Source organism: Trypanosoma brucei, chromosome 7, assembly GCF_000210295.1.
Source record: "Trypanosoma brucei gambiense DAL972 chromosome 7, complete sequence".
NCBI classification, from domain to species: domain Eukaryota; phylum Euglenozoa; class Kinetoplastea; order Trypanosomatida; family Trypanosomatidae; genus Trypanosoma; species Trypanosoma brucei.
Genome location: NC_026740.1, coordinates 1,774,369 through 1,789,906, shown reverse-complemented (window position 1 = coordinate 1,789,906; position 15,538 = coordinate 1,774,369). Strand labels below are relative to the sequence as shown.

Below are 15,538 nucleotides of genomic sequence, written 5' to 3'. Positions count from 1 at the left end.
CTTATCTACATCCTCTGATGGAGGGGGGGGGGTGAAATAATTGCGGTACTGCCGGTCAACTGGCAGTGCACCATTTGTGACCAAAAGCAGAACTGAGCACTTCGGTTCTAAGTTACTATGGGTGGTTGACCTGGCTCCATGTAGTACCTGTAACGTGAGAGTAAAATTACGAGAGCAGCATCCCTTTGGTTTATGCCAATACAACGATGGTTTCCGTCTTGTAAATGTGCACTATTCTCTTTTTTTTTGGCGCTTTGATTTTTTTTTTTTGATATAGGGTAACCTTGATCAGCGCGCTGCGTCGTAGTCATTGGCTTTCATCAGTTGAAAACCCAAGAACACAACAAGCAAATTAAAAAGAAATAAAACGAAGTTCTCCACCATGAGGTACATGGTTTTTGCTGCCCTTTTGCTTTTGGTCCCTTTCCTACAAGTCACCGAGGGGTTGTCGACTATCAAGACTCGCCCTCAAGGTCCTTACTGTGGTGATTACTTTTCCATAGTGGAGGGCCGAGTTGACTTTCCCGTCGATTTGGATACGTTTGACATATCTCTTACGATTTCCGGGGGTGTAGAGGAGTGTAAGAATGAGCCGTACGTATATGACGAAGTATCTGGCAATGTTGAACTGACGAATGCACAAGACCCTGGAGACTGCCTTGGTAGCATATTGCGAAGGAATCAATTGACGCTCATGGTCACCTACCACCCCGATGATGACGAAATTTCATTGGACTTTGGCATCGCCGTGGTGAACCTTTCCCCTTGCCCCTAGGCTGGAGAGGTTTCAGAATCTTTGCGTCTGAGTGAGGCATTAAATATTCGACATGAGGAAAACAAGGTGCCGCGAATACGGCCGGAAAATCATTGCTTCAAATGTATTTATTTACTTGTTTGTATTTATGTGAATTGTCTGAGTGATGAGTACAGAGACGGTTTCTCGTCTTCCAATCGTCGACAGTTGTAGTGAAATGCATATTATGTGCGTAGGGATGAGTGCCGAGACGGGAAATTAATTGTTAGGAGTAACTCGTTCGAAATATTTCGTAACAGGACGTAGAGGAAGGGTATCAGTATTTTTTCCCCATTTGTTGTTAACCGTGATTTTTTTGTTTCCCATTTTGCTGAGTTGAGCGACGGGACGCGGGGTTCGATATCATCTGGTTGTTTTTTTTCTTTGATCACCACAGAAGCACTGAATCTGACGAAAATTGCTCCGTTGTTCTCACTTCTTATAACCGCATACTTGTTCTCCTGAGGTAAGGGAAGAGGGAAACCCGGTATTACTTTTCGAGTTCCTGCACAAAAGGGAGTTCTAGGTAAGTTAGGACTCGACGGCCACCACTGAGAGCGGTGAATGATAATAACAGCTGCGTGTTCGCATGTCTTCGGGGGCTGTACTGGCCGCGAAAATACGGAAGAATCGTCAATTGAGGTTGCTGGCCGCCCAGCGAAGGCACATTAGGTCGCGTTTCAAAGAAGTGTTTGGGAGCGCAAAAGTTCGAACTACCCGTTTGAACAGCAACTACTTTGAAAGCAACGTATACCTTCGTGTAAATGCGTTATGCTCACTCCACATAGCGTCGGCTGCTGCAGAGAGCGCTGCAGAAGCTGAAGAGCGTGCCCACGGAGCAGCTCTTTCACTAGTGAATACGAAGGCGGGCCTACGTCACATGCTACAGTGTGTTGACTCCGATGTATTTGCCGAACTCGATGCGACCCTGAAAAGTATGGACGCGAAGGTTGTAGTACATCTGCTAAGGGTGCCAGACAGCGAGGGTGGCGATACGCTTCGGTCTGAGGGGATGCCAACGCAATTTATGACTACAGTCACAGCCGAGCTTCCCTTAAGCGACGCAGAGCCTGGAGGAGGATGGGAAGAACTTTCACAAAATGAGCCCACTGGCGGCATTGCCATCTGTCGTGGTGAGGGAGGATCTCCCCGTGATGCAATAAAAGTGGGCTTTGCCTTAGCACTCGAGGAGCTCGATAGGTACGCCGTGGAGGAATTGGAAAGTAGGGAAGTGGAAGCTTGGCGTTTTCTCAATTGTTATGAGGAAGGATTGCGCGTTTATGACTGGGATGGGGATTTCCTTTCACTGTACCTGTGTGGTTCGCTTTGTGCCAGTCAGGAAACGACATGGTGGTCATCGTTAGCCCACAGACGTGGAGCTCAACGCGTAAAACTCCTCTCAAGGGAGGGGTGGGAGTCGTTATCCCTTGTCGCTGTTGACAGCGTGGAGAACGAGACAGAACTTCGTTTGCCCCTCACATCACCTCCAGAAGCGTTTAGGCGCATTGTATTGTCACGCAATGGCAGTGCTGTGCAGTTACAGTACGGTTCTGCTCTTGCCTGGCCGAGTTGTTGGGTCGTAGGTTCAGTTCTTATGCGACTCTGTGGAGTACTACAGTCGGCACTTCCAACTTGTGATACTAGTAGATCCCCCCGAGGGGCAAAACCCACCCCAATGTTGCCTTTGCTACAGGGTGGAGTTTCTTTTCAGGAGGCGCGGACCCTGCTCGGGTTGTTGCAACACTCGCCTAGTGTGATGCAACTTTCTATCGAGAGAGGGCTGTTTGCTCTCAATGGGTTAGCTGCTTCGCGCTTTGTTTCAATAACTCGCAGACCGTGCCTCAGCGGCTGCACATTACCTGTTATTGCTCTTGACCTGGTTCCCGCATCTGGGAGTGGGGGTCCCTTATTAGTAAGCGCGCATCTGAGAATTGTGGGTCTGCCTCATGATGAGTCAGGCGCATATCATTATCGGAAGTTCCTGGAGGAAATGGTGGCAACCAGCGGCTCTGGGACGCAAGCGGAACAGGTGAAGCTAAGTAAATCGCAGGATGGAAGGTCTTTTGCTCAGGTTGGTTTGTTGGGGAATATTTGGCGGCTTATTTGCACCGCCGCGGCGGCTGTTGCCCCAGATAGCACCACAACCCACCGTGATTTTACTCTTTGGTCTCCTTCGGTTTACTGGACATCTGATGGGGAACTGCAAAAGCATCGGGACGATCAGAACAATTGGCTGTTAGATCACATTGGAGAACTGTTTTCCCGGGATGCACAGGTGTCGGAGGTGTCAATACCCGGTGGTGTTCTTAATAAGGCGCTTCTCATTACCTCTGAGTCGTTAGGGATGCAATCTTTGCAACTCTGCCATGTTGTGCGAGATCTAATGTACACATTTGGTCACTTTTTATATCGATGTTCTTTGACCAAATGGCGAACGGTGTTGAGCACAACCGACTCGACGGTCTTCCAGCTGTCAGTACAGGATACGGTGCAGCAACAACAGTATGAGCAGTCAGCCTTCTATTGCCCGGACCTGCTGCTGATGTTGCAGGACATTCGTTTGGCATTACGTCTGCCACAGTGCTCATTTCCAGTCTTGGAGTTCTTTCAGAAGGCAGTCCATGACGTACCGCTTCGCGTGCGACAAATAGCTGCCGGGAACTTTGGTGATGTGGATGTTTACACGCGCATCGTTGCCCACTGGGGTACAAATCTACGTGTCGAAATGGAGAGTGGGCCGCAGCATGGTGTCTGTGAGAAGGTTCCTGTACAACCCGACAATGAGAAGAACAAAGGGCCACTGCGACTGCTGTTTTTAGTAGTTTCTGCTCTCTATAACCGTGTGTTCCCCAGGCGTGTGAGTGTCCCTCTCATTGGACTCAACTCGCCAACAGCACGACGCTCCATTGACTTCCTTCTCCACTCTTGGTTTATGGCTCCACCACAGGTTCGTTGCTTTGAGATTGATACCCGTGCTGCGAGGTGGCTTCTTGGAAAGGATGAAGAGGTGCAGTTGGTAGCTGACTATATCGTACGCGCCATGTTGTTCTACGACTTTTTGGGGCAGAGGGTGTTGTTTGCCGAGACACATGCACCTACGGTGGAGGAGGCGGTCCGCCGTGTGAACGAGCTTGCTGTGCTGCTTAATATGCCCGATTGTGATAACTTTCCGCGTCGGCCTGGAGGATGCGTTACGCGGGGGAAGACCAGCGGCGCTGCGATTGGGTACTGTGCTACAACTGATATGCATGTCGACTCGGAGGTGGCGGCATTACTGGAGGCGCTGGAAACCACAACCCGAACCCAGCCGCGTGTCTGTTTCGTGAGTACGGGTGCTCCTTCATCGCCTTGTGTAGAGGGCGTTGTCGAGGTGCTAGTCTCGCAATACGACATTCGAACCACCGCAACTGTTAAGGAATCCCGTGGCGTGATCCCCTCCCTTAGTTTGGCATGCCGGGAGGCGCTGAGGATAGCCGCGCGCGTTGTGCCAGGTGTTGGCGCCTTGAACGTTGAGTCCTTGTTGCAAGTCGCTGCCGATGCCGCACCTTTACTCCCACGCGACGGGTTTCCCCATTTTGATGCGCGTTTCTACACACCAGCTAATTTGCTGGGTGAGCTGCTTCAGGGCGTGGCGGGCAGGTACGATTGCACATATACTTCTGATACGACTGCGGGAGAGATTGTGTGCAGCTTGCATATCCATAAAATTTCCATCTACGAGAATTCTGCGCATGCGTCACCATTTTTTTTGTTGGGTGTGGGACGAGGGCGTACCAAAAGGGACGCTTGGGCAGCCGCCGCTGTCCAGGCCCTTCGGGGTAATTTTCCAGAATTTCAGCAGCAACTGGATCGACACAAGGCTCTCTGCGAGCTGCTACTTCGCCCCAATGACTTGTTTTTGTTGGGTTTAACCTCTGGGTTTACCGTAACGGTGTCTCGAAGAGCTGAAGAACTTGGTGGTGGGTTTGAGTGCAGAGTGAAATCAGTGCAATCGGTGACGGCATCAGGAGACGGAGACCGTACCTCGGAACTTGTCATCACTAGAAATGCAACCCATGCGGCGCATGCTTACATTGAAGCTGTTGATTCTCTTCTGCTGTCGCTGCGCCGGGACGGCAGGGGAGGTGTTGTGGATTATAGCAGTATCGGTGGTGGTGGCTTTGCACGGTGGGACCCGACGTCGAACTACGCAAAGAGTGTATGGCACGCCTGCTACGGTGCACTAGGGGTAGCGGTTGGCGGCAAAGTTGCATTGCGTTTCGAGAGGGTCTGTGAGGATGATGGGGATTATCGGAATAATGTACCAGTTGTTGTTCGTTTAGTCGTCCGGACTGTAACTCCTGAAAAGAATGATGGGACTGGCGGTAAAGACGGTGATGGAACGAGGTGGCGGACTGCAGAAACAGGGATTGTTTCCGTCCACCAGCATTGTATTGCGGGGTGTGACCATCTTGCAGGGGCGAGTCGGGGTCGTCCGGCGTCGGGGGGACACGTTCTGTTTGTTTCAACACGGCTTCTCTCAGAGGCTGTTGAGAAATACGTTGATAATCACACGAGGGAGGAGATGGGGTGGTTGCTTTCGCTACTTCAGTGGAGGAAGGGGGAGAATAATAATTGCCCTCGCCTCAACATTAAGCGGCGGATAGAGCTGCTTGTTGAGTTAACGTTTGGCTGTCAATGTCGAGTGGTTGTTAACCCCTCCAACGGCGCCAGTTTGGTTGCACAGGCTGGCATATGGTTGCCAGGCCCTAGCGTACGGAGCCCCCGTGTCCCTATGGTGATAGCTGCATGTAGTGCCCGTACAACGGCGCAAGCCCTACTGGAGCTGCAGCAGGAGGTTAACCTCATGCTTGAACCATTGTGGGCCATGACTACGCAAGTGTGTAGTTGCTCGGGCGGTGCTGAAGAATTAGGCTCTTCGACAGTTCGTTTTCCTCCACAGGCGGCTTCCACTGCTTGACCTTTGAACATAGCATATTACCCGCGTATATAAGTTTTGAAACGGTTGAGCGGGTGCCATCCGCATGATTGCTTGTGGACACTCTCTTGTTTCCCCGGCAAAGCACAATTATCATCAGTGCAAGTAGAGGTGCCACCTGGTGAGTTGATTGGAGATTTCTCCTCTCTTTTTTTGTCTTGTCACCGTTGGATGTCTCTTCCCTTCGCACGCTTTTTTCCGTTGCTTTTCTGCTTTTTTTTTTTAAAGACATGCCAGTTGCTAATGAAGCTTCCTCATTCAACGTTTTATACGCTTTGAACAAGTGTAATCCAAAGCGACGCCGCTGGATGAATGGTTGGCTGTACGTCAACTTCGATAGGGCAACACTTGTCGATGGCATCAGCCGTAAAGCAGTCGGTGTTGTGTCTGGTACTGGACTACTTCCCAATAAAGTTTTTAAGATGATGGTGGAGGCTGACAACGGAGCGGCGTGGGAAATAGGAACTGAGGTGGTTATCGGCCAATATATCACGCAAATTGAGGGTACCACAAGGCTCCATTTAATTCCGTACACCCTGTTTAGCGGCGTCGATTGTATCGATGATAATGCGGCGGAGGAGGTGAGCAGTGTGGAGCTGGCAGGGTCATCCATGACTTCTCGTGTGGTGAACGTTACTGCAGGATTCAGCGCAACCAGAGCAGATGCTCCGCTATCCAGACGGAAAACAACAGAGCAGCTTATTTCTGAATTGCGAGGTGCTTACCCGCAAATTTTCATATAACATTTTTTTTGGTTTTGCTGCCATTGCTATTCTTGGTGTCTGTGTTGTTATTGTTTCTTTTCGTCCTCACATACATTTGTTACTTGCTACAGACTAATTTTTTTTTTTAATCTTTGGATTTCACATTGCGCGTAACCACGCGTTTTTCTTTGCCCTTTGCTTGGCTGGACCCACGTTTCACCAGAATCTTTGCTTCACCTTCTGCTGTGCAGCCGGTCGCGCGTGCGGTGGCCTTACCAGTTGGCTCTTACTCCCTTTCTCCTGTATTTTCTTTTATTCCTTCTTACTCCCTTTCTCCTGTATTTTCTTTTATTCCTTCCGCTTGAGCGCTTTGTACCCCACAGGAGCGGCAGGATTGACGTTGGTACGGTGTTTCCTTGACTGCAACCTCTGCCGTGGGGAGGCAATTAGAATACGTGCATATATATATATATATATATATATATATATATATTTGTATGGGTTCGAGCATATATATTGCATACCCTGGAAAGTACCACTGTTTAGTTAGTTGAACTATGAAAGCGCACACTGTCGCATCAGGGACGGCGGCTGATACAGTCGTGCCATCGTATGTACTGTACAGTCCACAGGGCTCGAAACCGCTTGCTGCTTTGGATATAGTGGGTGGAAGTGCCACTTGTTCCTATGACAAAACTACAAGGTCACAACTACTTCGAATATCGCCGTCTTCTCACGTCTCCTTCTTGGCGACAACCGCGTCCCGCTCAAGGGGTGGCCACGGTAGTGCGGGGATAAAGAGTGGGGGTCATGGCTCGGCACTGGCGTCTCAACGTGTGATTATACTTCAGTTATTCTGCGAGGAACCCACGCGCGTCGGTTTCACTCTAACGATCGAGTTGCTTCTTCAGGACAGGATGGGGAGGCGACGTATAATATTTAGTAACAGCTTTCAGAAGCTGCAGCGCTGCGCGCAGCACGTTAAGGTTCCTCTGAAGTGTGCCACTCCTCGTGTGTGGTCCAACATTGTGTTCGACGTCCCCCGAATACATGCTGCTCTTTATGGGGACTCGGGCGGTCGTGTCTCGCCCCCCGAACTTTTTCAGTCTCGTAAGCTGCTCCAGTTCACGCTAACCTGCAGCAGCGTTTGTCGTGTCCGCCGTCTGTTGGGTATGCCACAAACGCCCCCAATAGATCAGGATGGTGTTGTAGAGGATGTGCTCGCAGCAGAATGGCCACTCTCTCTCCGACTTCCGGAGGAGGTGCCGGTCAATTGGCGGATCATCCGTACATGTGAGGAGGACTTCTTGGTTGAGTCACAACCGGAGCCTCAGCAGTTACCTTCGCAGGGGATTGGGTGTGCATCGACAGGGGGCACAGAGGAGCTACCTTACTGCCCATTTGAGGCGTTCGAACAACTCGCTTCACCTGCCCCAATTAAGAATGGCAGCAGTGGCTCTCCACCGCTTTGCCCCCCGCGCACGCAGCCGTCCGTTGCAGCATCTGTAGCTCAAACCTCATCACCTTTAGCCGTTCTTTCTGCGAAAGACTCTGTAACAAGAGTTGCCAAGCAGCGACACCCTGGCACGTCCCTTCGTGTGGATGGTCACCGTTTTAGTGGGGGAGGACCATCTACACATGCGGATGATCCTCGCCACTTTCCCTTCGCGGAAGTTAATTTTGATGGGGATCGGCGGACCCGAGAGCAGCTTGCACATTCTAACTTTTCCTCCGTACCGCGAGCCGGGGGGAACGTGCACGTTGTCGCAGAGCAGGGGCTGGTGGTAGGCTCTCAGTCTCTCCCGTTGGAGAGGAGAGTCCAAGTGCAGACAGGCGGGTTGAAAGCCACAAAGGTATCGCAGCCTTTACATTTGTCGAGTGCCATAGAAAATGTGGAAAGTACCCCTCAAAACCTGTTCAGCGCTTCTGAAGGACAGAATTCACTCAACTTGATGAGGGAACGCGTCAGACGCATTCAGGAACTAATTGGTGAGAGCATAGTCTATCCTGACCGGAGTTATGGTTCAAACAGCGCGCTCAGCCGGGGCGAAACTGCTAGCGTGCAGCGAATAGATGATGGGCTGGGGAATGAAGTTCAAAATGAGGTACCTCATTCTTATTCCTCCACTGAGCAGATGACTTCCACGGTAGCGAGTTTCAACCACGGCGTGCAACAGCGTCTACCCTGTTCGCAACGGTCGCAATCGAAAAGGGCCACATCTGGCAGTGGGATTGCCGCGGATCCTGTTTACTCGACCGACGCCAGGGAGGTAAGAGGCGGGGGTAAAAATTGCAACAACTGTGCTAGCCCCACCTGTGATGAAACCGATGAGGACGAGCGTTTTACCGTGAACATCATTCGCATGTCGTCTTCCCGTGATCATCCAGCGATCGTTGTCCCGGCGGAGAACACACCTGAACTTGACGCAAAGCCCCCCATGGCACCACGCAGCAGCGTTCACAACGTAGACCGACTGTGTTTTGATTCCTTCGACGCTGGTGGTTCATTATCTCCGCTACCTGAGGTGGGGGAACAGGGTCCAACGCTGGAGTGGAACGACCTTGGGGCCACACCGCAAGCGGAGAAGGATACGCCTATGGTTTCGTCTTCTCTTCTAACAACACCAGTGGAGGAAAAATCGGGGCGAAATGAGGGCAGAGTAGTAATCAGGGTCGGGCGACTTGGTGAGCACGCCGCGTTTGCACCGACGGGGGTGCCTCAATCGACATTCGCGACAAATGATGCTATCGAAGGACCGTTAACGCAGACACCGACGCAATCGTTGGATCATTCGGCCGTTACTTTCCACAGCTCCCAGCGATACAGCTCTGCTTTAGGAACGGCAACGACCACTGTTACACCGCTTCATTCACAGCGGTGTGGTTGCAGTGTGGATGAGGAGAGCAGCTTGAGTGCAGTAGATTATAGAAGAACTCCCGCATCCGGTGGCACCGTCTTTGATCCAAACCGCCGGTTCATGGTCCTTGACAGCGGGCGCGGGGGCCTCGGTGACTGTGAGAACACTGCTCGCAGAAATAGTTGCACTAACTTCATACCAAGGGGCCGGGAGGACTTAGTATCGCGTTGTGCCTCACTTCCCCCCCTCTCGCCAACCCCGTCAGCGCACTCCCGACATCAACAACAGGCACCTTTTCCTACATCGTCAGGCCGCAGCACGATGCGACGGCCCGTTCGTAATGGGGTCCCCAATGCCGTCGCGGCGGAGCGAGCAACACGGGTGACTGAAGTGCGTGACTCTGGGGGGCCGTTTGCATCTTCTGGTTATGTGTCCGCTCTCCACCCCACAGCAGTGACAAGTTGCGGTAATGGCTCAAAGCACCGACAAGGAGCGCCCGCGGAGAAGGCTGATGAATACCTTGTGTTTGACCCGATTCTGAAGTGCTACTTGGACATTCGGTCTAACACATACATGACAGGTCCCACCCAAATGCCGATGTAGGACTTATTGTTTCTGTGGATGTGTGCATCGGGTCTCGCTTCGGTCTTTGTGCCGTTGAACACAAAAGAAACGAGGCGAATCGTCATGGTAGCTATCAGGTCTCCCTATCGCTGCGCGTCGCAAATGCTGTAATATGGCCGCACTGCGTGCGGCAAAAGTTTCAGACAATACGTGTTTCTTAGATGTTGGTGCCAACATTGGGACGGGAAGGGACGGGCTTCTTGAGGTTATATATATTTGCTTCGGTTTTTTCGCACCGGTGGACGGGTGGGGGAAAAAAGGATCCTCTGATGTGTCGTCTTACCTCCACAGAGGTAGCGGGTGCTGCATATACGCATGTATCGGTGTAGTCGCTTATAGATAGATCCATACTACACTTGTAGAGAGTTGCGCGTTTTTTCCCTTACTTCGTCCGGGGTTATTTTCATTTGCAGCCACTACCCCCTCTGTTCGGTCCCGACACCCTATTGTGGCCACCACTGCTTATCCTTTTGTTGTCACTCATGCCACTTTTTTTTAAATTGGTTTTATTTCTCCGGATCACCTACCAGTATAAAGGGTTGTGCGCACGCGTGGTGCGACATCATGTCGGTAGAGGCGAGTAGACCGACCAGGTCACAGGACCCCTTACCCGCTGCTGTCATTAGAGAGTTCCTTGAGATGCATCAGCAGTGTAATGACCAGTCATTAGGCCAGGGCGAGAGCCCGACAGGAACTGAGAAGGACGGGACGAGGGCCGGTGAGGCTCGTGTTGTCTCTGCACCACTGCGTGTCGAGGTGGAGACAACCCACGGCTACGTGTATGAAGGGAGGCTTGTTGCCATGGATGAATTCTACAATGTCACGCTTACGGAGGCAACCAAGAGACGTGAGCGCCTCTGTGATGTGGAGCGGTCTCTCCTGACGATGCATGGGTTCCCAGCACCTGCTGCAAGCCCCTCTACGCGGCGTGAATACGTCGGCTCTGTGCTGGTGCGGAGTGGCAATTTACTGATGATACGGTTCCCGCAGGGGGAGGGAAATGCCACTCGTGTGCTCCACGGCGCTTTCAAATCAATGGTGATGAAGGTGAGGCGGCAAATTAATTTAGAACGGCAGAAGAATCGCATGGAGCGCCGCCGGCGGAAGCAGCTCCCAGTCAAGCCCCAATCGCTGGTGGGGAAGGCGGGAGACCCTCCCAAACGGACCAAAGCAAAGAAAGAGTGACGCAGCTCATAACTTCAGTTGAATTCTCTCTCAACTGTTCTGCGGGGTTTGTCGTGATGTTCACGTTTACAAAATGTTTGTCCCTTCGTGGCCATGCGGAAGGTTTTTGGCTGCCAGCTTTGCCAAGTGTGTTTGCCTCCCCGTTCTTTCACATATACCTATTCAGCTTGGCGATGCCATGCCGACCCGTGCTGGCGGTTTTGTCTCACTTTTTCGTTGTTCGTTGCAGCAGAGGTAAAATGGAAAATCTCTTCTCTTTCTTCCCCGACCCTGTGGTTAGAAATATCTTCATAGCCCCTGTTCTAAGCTGTCCCAGATTACAAGGGGAAAAGGTGGAAAGATCGCACGACAGAAGGCTCACTCACTTGTTGTGCTTTCACGTCTAGTTTCCCCCTTCCGTGCATTCGCACCTCGGTCCACTGTTTTGCGCAGGCGGGAGTAAGAAGGCTGAGGAGACCTTATTCCTCACCTACGGAGTGTATGAGGTGACTCGGTTGAACAACATCAGCTTACCTGTTCTACAAGGTTGGCGGGGATAGTCTTATTCTTTTCATTTCACGTTTGCAGGCTTTGTCCAGTCTGAGGAGCGTCTACATACGCATTTGGCTTGTTGCCACGTACTGTTCCCCCCATGGCTGCCCGGGCTTTATTTGAGCTAGCGCAGGGGACTCTTTCGTGCCCCGTATGCTTTGATCTTATGGATCGCCCTATGTGCTTTAGGTGCGGACACGTTTACTGCGCTAACTGCGCTGATCGTTGCATCAGTGGCCGCCCAATGTGCCCGCTCTGCAACTCATCAGTCCAGAACATTCGGCAGGCCAGGCCGCTCCCAGCTCTTGCCAAGTTGGTTTCTTTTGTGCGCAGCTTAGGCGGCGCTGCCGACGTTCCGCAGAGCCAAGGCGATACCACCTTTGCTGTTGCTTCTAAGGGTGGGGGGAAAGCCACAAATAATGCGTTGCTTGCTCCACCAACGACCGACAATGCACCCGTTTCGTCATTTCCCAGAGTTAACGGAGCGGATCCGCAAGCAACGGCTCCAAACAGTTCCCTAGATCCCGGTGAGACGGAACCCTCGACGCCGTCGACGCCGCTCACCCATTTGCATGAGAACGGAATGAGTTTGGGGAGTCAGATGGCGGGGGCCCCGACCGTGCAGCCCTCGATAGCGGGGGAGGGACGATCTCAGCCTGTATCCACTACGATGCCACCTCTGCAGCAGCAGGCTCAACGGCAGACATGGCCGTCCGCAGAGGAGGTACTTCCACCACCACAACACCAACCGCAGAGTTATCGTGTGGAAGTTGAGCGGTGTATCATACGGGTGGAGGGCGCGGGCGGTTATGCACTTGTATACCAGGGAACATGTGCTTTATGTGGTCTTGACATATCTGATCGTCAACAGGTTTCAAAGCTTCTGCGGCATGTGCTCACCATGGATCCTTCTTGTAACGAGGGGCAGGTTCGTTTGGTTAGCCAACGGACGCTTGGGCTGAGATTAGGTCCGCTGTGGAAGCTGCGCTTCGGGGCCTTCGGTCAGGCCTCCCCCAGCCTCAGCAACGGATCGGACGTCAATACGAGGGAGGGTGCTGCGTGCGGAGGACAACAAAGTGATGGGGGACCTTCTTCGGAGCTCCCCGCAGTGCTGCTGCACCAGACGTGCCTGGAGTGGTGTATGCTCCGGCGCCGCATAATCGAGGGGGCAAACGCTCTGACATTGAATGTTGCGGCTACCGTACTTCAGAGTTTGCACGCAGGTGACAGCGAGACTATTTGTAGCTTCTGCCGCATAAAGATTGGCGCTTGCCTTGTGCCGTGTGCACGTTGCGGGAGACGGTCGTATCACTACCCGTGTGCATTGCTGACGGGCGCAGGTGTGTGCCAGCTGTCTGACGTGTTTGGTATTCTTGTGTGCGTGGAGTGTCAGGGGCAACGCTAACCGCGGCGGTACCAACACTAGACGGCTGGCGAAGGCGAGGCAAAGATTTGCTAACGTCATCGCTCCATGTACGCTTATGGAAGAAGGTATTAATAACTAGATATAGTTGCCATTTGATCTGTTTACGATGGCAGCGGCTTCTTTCGGCAGTTTCCGTTCTTTCTCTTCGTAGTTACCAGTGATTTCTCTTATGGTCTGTGTCTACACCCCTCAGAATTGTAAAGTCCATTTTTGATCCCATTTCTTGAACCATCTCTCGAATGTTCTCCCGTTCTTGATCTCTCCTATATATATATATATATATATATATATATATCGCCGTGCACATGTCATTTGGCTACGCAGAAGGAAAGAGGAAAAGGTAGAGTACGTGGATCTCGGTGCCAGAGCCTAAAGCGCATTATACACGGACACGAACGAATAAAAACTCACTGGTTTATTCAGTTGTACACAGTAACCACATTTAAAGCACTTGCGTCATGTCTCTTACAGGTGATGATGCGGTGCCTCAGGCCCCCCTCGTCGGCGGCGTGGCGATGAGTCCCGAGCAGGCGAGTGCCCTCACCGGTGGAAAGCTCGGTGGGAAGGCCGTTGGTCCGGCGCACGGCAAGGGGAAAGGTAAAGGAAAAGGCAAGCGAGGAGGTAAAACTGGCGGTAAAGCCGGTCGGCGCGACAAGATGACCCGCGCAGCCCGCGCTGACCTCAACTTCCCCGTCGGTCGCATTCACTCGCGTTTAAAGGACGGACTGAACCGCAAGCAGCGCTGTGGTGCGAGTGCCGCAATTTACTGTGCTGCGCTGCTTGAGTACTTGACGTCGGAGGTAATTGAGCTCGCTGGAGCTGCAGCTAAGGCGCAGAAAACGGAGCGCATCAAACCGCGGCATCTCCTGCTGGCTATTCGTGGTGACGAGGAGCTGAACCAGATAGTTAACGCCACAATTGCCCGGGGAGGTGTGGTGCCATTTGTGCACAAGAGCCTGGAAAAGAAAATCATCAAGAAATCGAAGAGGGGCTCGTAGACCAGAGGGAGGTGAATTGTTCACTTTTATGCTCTGTTGTTGTTGCCTTCAGCTCGCTAGATGTTTAATAGAGAAGGGCCCCGAAGGAAGTAAGGATGAGAGGAGGGAGGTAAGAATGCACTGTACACAGAAGTTGGATATATTTAAATGAAAGAGAAGAGGAAGACCAAGCAGGTGCAGAACAGAACAAACGTCATCTGGGGAGGGGGGAGAAAGAAAGAGTTCAGGATGAAGGGGCCAGGAAGGAAGTGTGAGTGTGTCTGCGTGTGTGTTTGCCACTTATGAGATGATGGTTTGCAGAAAGTGGATGGAGGAAAGGGGGGGGTGAGGTATTTTGTTACATTTTTTGTTATGTCCAGTACCACTACCTCACAGAAGGCCTGAGATGAGGGCAACTAGAAATTAGAGATTAGGTGATCGATGGTGGTGGTGGCGACGCAGAGCAGTACGGGAGAGGTGGCCCGTTTTAGTGTGTGTTTGTGCGTATGGGAACAACCAAAATGATCGTTTACCCACCTCCTGCCGCTAAGAAATGGTGCGCGTCAATTTATTTTTTATTTTTTGTGTTCTCCTTTGCTGCTGTGACGGCTGTGTGCTTCCACTTTTGGCGCGGTGCGTATGGAGCCAAGCAGTTCATGCTTCTGAGGGGAGCGCGGCGGCAAAACAGGGATGATCATTTGGAGCGCTTCCTGCACTGTACAGATCGAGTGTGGGGGGAGAGGATTGGAGAGGGGAGAAGGGTATGTAAAAAAAAGAGGTACGCTTGTGACCACAAAAGTACTGGGGTGTGCAGCATGGAAGTTTTTTTTTTGGGGGGGGAAACCGCGGCCTCTGCGCATTGGCGCTTTCCCTCCACGCAACACCCCATTTTCCTCTTTTTTTTTACTTACATTACCGTTCGTACGCTTCACATTTCCATTCTACCATACGGGGAAGTGCCGAGGACGGTTAACATCTGTGGGACAGCCCCCTTCTCCACTTCCCCCTTTCCTTGTTGCTCGACCCACATAGGAGTTGAATAAAAATCGATGTGGAGGGTTTGTCAGTGCTTTCGGTGAACAGGAAGAAGAGGGGAGGGAGGATAGAAAGGACGTCGGTGGTGAAGTTGATGTAATGTTTACGTTAAGGAAGAGTCTGCGCAGCATTTCGTGTGCTGGCGTGCTTCTCCAACTCACCTCTTCCTTTTCTGCCGCTTCTCTATTGGAAATTTTATTCCATCTTCACCGCATGGGGCGCAGCACTGTCGAAACAGCACCCACAACAACGATCGCCGTACGCTGCCAGCGTTACAGAGTGGTTTAGGTTGGCGGCACTTGTACTCACTTGCGCTGTCGATCTAAACTGCAAGTTAGATAGACCTCTTCGAATGCCGGTGTGAGGAAGGGGGAGGGGGAATAATGGTGGGGTTAAGAAAGGAGGAAGGAGGGGGATGTGGCGAGAG

General features: G+C 51.9%; 8 protein-coding genes across 8 annotated transcripts; all 8 read left to right on the top strand.

The window, feature by feature from the left end:
* Positions 1–382: 382 nt before the first annotated feature.
* On the top strand, positions 383–775 carry TbgDal_VII7410 (hypothetical protein, conserved; the record flags this gene model as incomplete). The annotated part of the gene is made up of 1 exon (XM_011776837.1): positions 383–775. One exon carries the CDS (start codon positions 383–385, stop codon positions 773–775), a length of 393 nt encoding a protein of 130 aa, XP_011775139.1.
* A 607-nt stretch (positions 776–1,382) lies between these two features.
* Positions 1,383–5,753, top strand: TbgDal_VII7400 (hypothetical protein, conserved; the record flags this gene model as incomplete). Its single annotated transcript, XM_011776836.1, has 1 exon — positions 1,383–5,753. The coding sequence occupies one exon, from the start codon at positions 1,383–1,385 to the stop codon at positions 5,751–5,753; it is 4,371 nt and encodes a 1,456-aa protein (XP_011775138.1).
* A 248-nt stretch (positions 5,754–6,001) lies between these two features.
* Positions 6,002–6,514, top strand: TbgDal_VII7390 (hypothetical protein, conserved; the record flags this gene model as incomplete). The annotated part of the gene is made up of 1 exon (XM_011776835.1): positions 6,002–6,514. One exon carries the CDS (start codon positions 6,002–6,004, stop codon positions 6,512–6,514), a length of 513 nt encoding a protein of 170 aa, XP_011775137.1.
* A 518-nt stretch (positions 6,515–7,032) lies between these two features.
* TbgDal_VII7380 (hypothetical protein, conserved) lies at positions 7,033–9,936 on the top strand (the record flags this gene model as incomplete). Its single annotated transcript, XM_011776834.1, has 1 exon — positions 7,033–9,936. One exon carries the CDS (start codon positions 7,033–7,035, stop codon positions 9,934–9,936), a length of 2,904 nt encoding a protein of 967 aa, XP_011775136.1.
* Positions 9,937–10,521: 585 nt separating this feature from the next.
* TbgDal_VII7370 (hypothetical protein, conserved) lies at positions 10,522–11,142 on the top strand (the record flags this gene model as incomplete). Its single annotated transcript, XM_011776833.1, has 1 exon — positions 10,522–11,142. One exon carries the CDS (start codon positions 10,522–10,524, stop codon positions 11,140–11,142), a length of 621 nt encoding a protein of 206 aa, XP_011775135.1.
* A 631-nt stretch (positions 11,143–11,773) lies between these two features.
* TbgDal_VII7360 (hypothetical protein, conserved) lies at positions 11,774–13,078 on the top strand (the record flags this gene model as incomplete). Its single annotated transcript, XM_011776832.1, has 1 exon — positions 11,774–13,078. One exon carries the CDS (start codon positions 11,774–11,776, stop codon positions 13,076–13,078), a length of 1,305 nt encoding a protein of 434 aa, XP_011775134.1.
* Positions 13,079–13,557: 479 nt separating this feature from the next.
* Positions 13,558–14,097, top strand: TbgDal_VII7350 (histone H2A, putative; the record flags this gene model as incomplete). Its single annotated transcript, XM_011776831.1, has 1 exon — positions 13,558–14,097. One exon carries the CDS (start codon positions 13,558–13,560, stop codon positions 14,095–14,097), a length of 540 nt encoding a protein of 179 aa, XP_011775133.1.
* A 485-nt stretch (positions 14,098–14,582) lies between these two features.
* Positions 14,583–15,119, top strand: TbgDal_VII7340 (hypothetical protein; the record flags this gene model as incomplete). Its single annotated transcript, XM_011776830.1, has 1 exon — positions 14,583–15,119. One exon carries the CDS (start codon positions 14,583–14,585, stop codon positions 15,117–15,119), a length of 537 nt encoding a protein of 178 aa, XP_011775132.1.
* Positions 15,120–15,538: the final 419 nt, after the last annotated feature.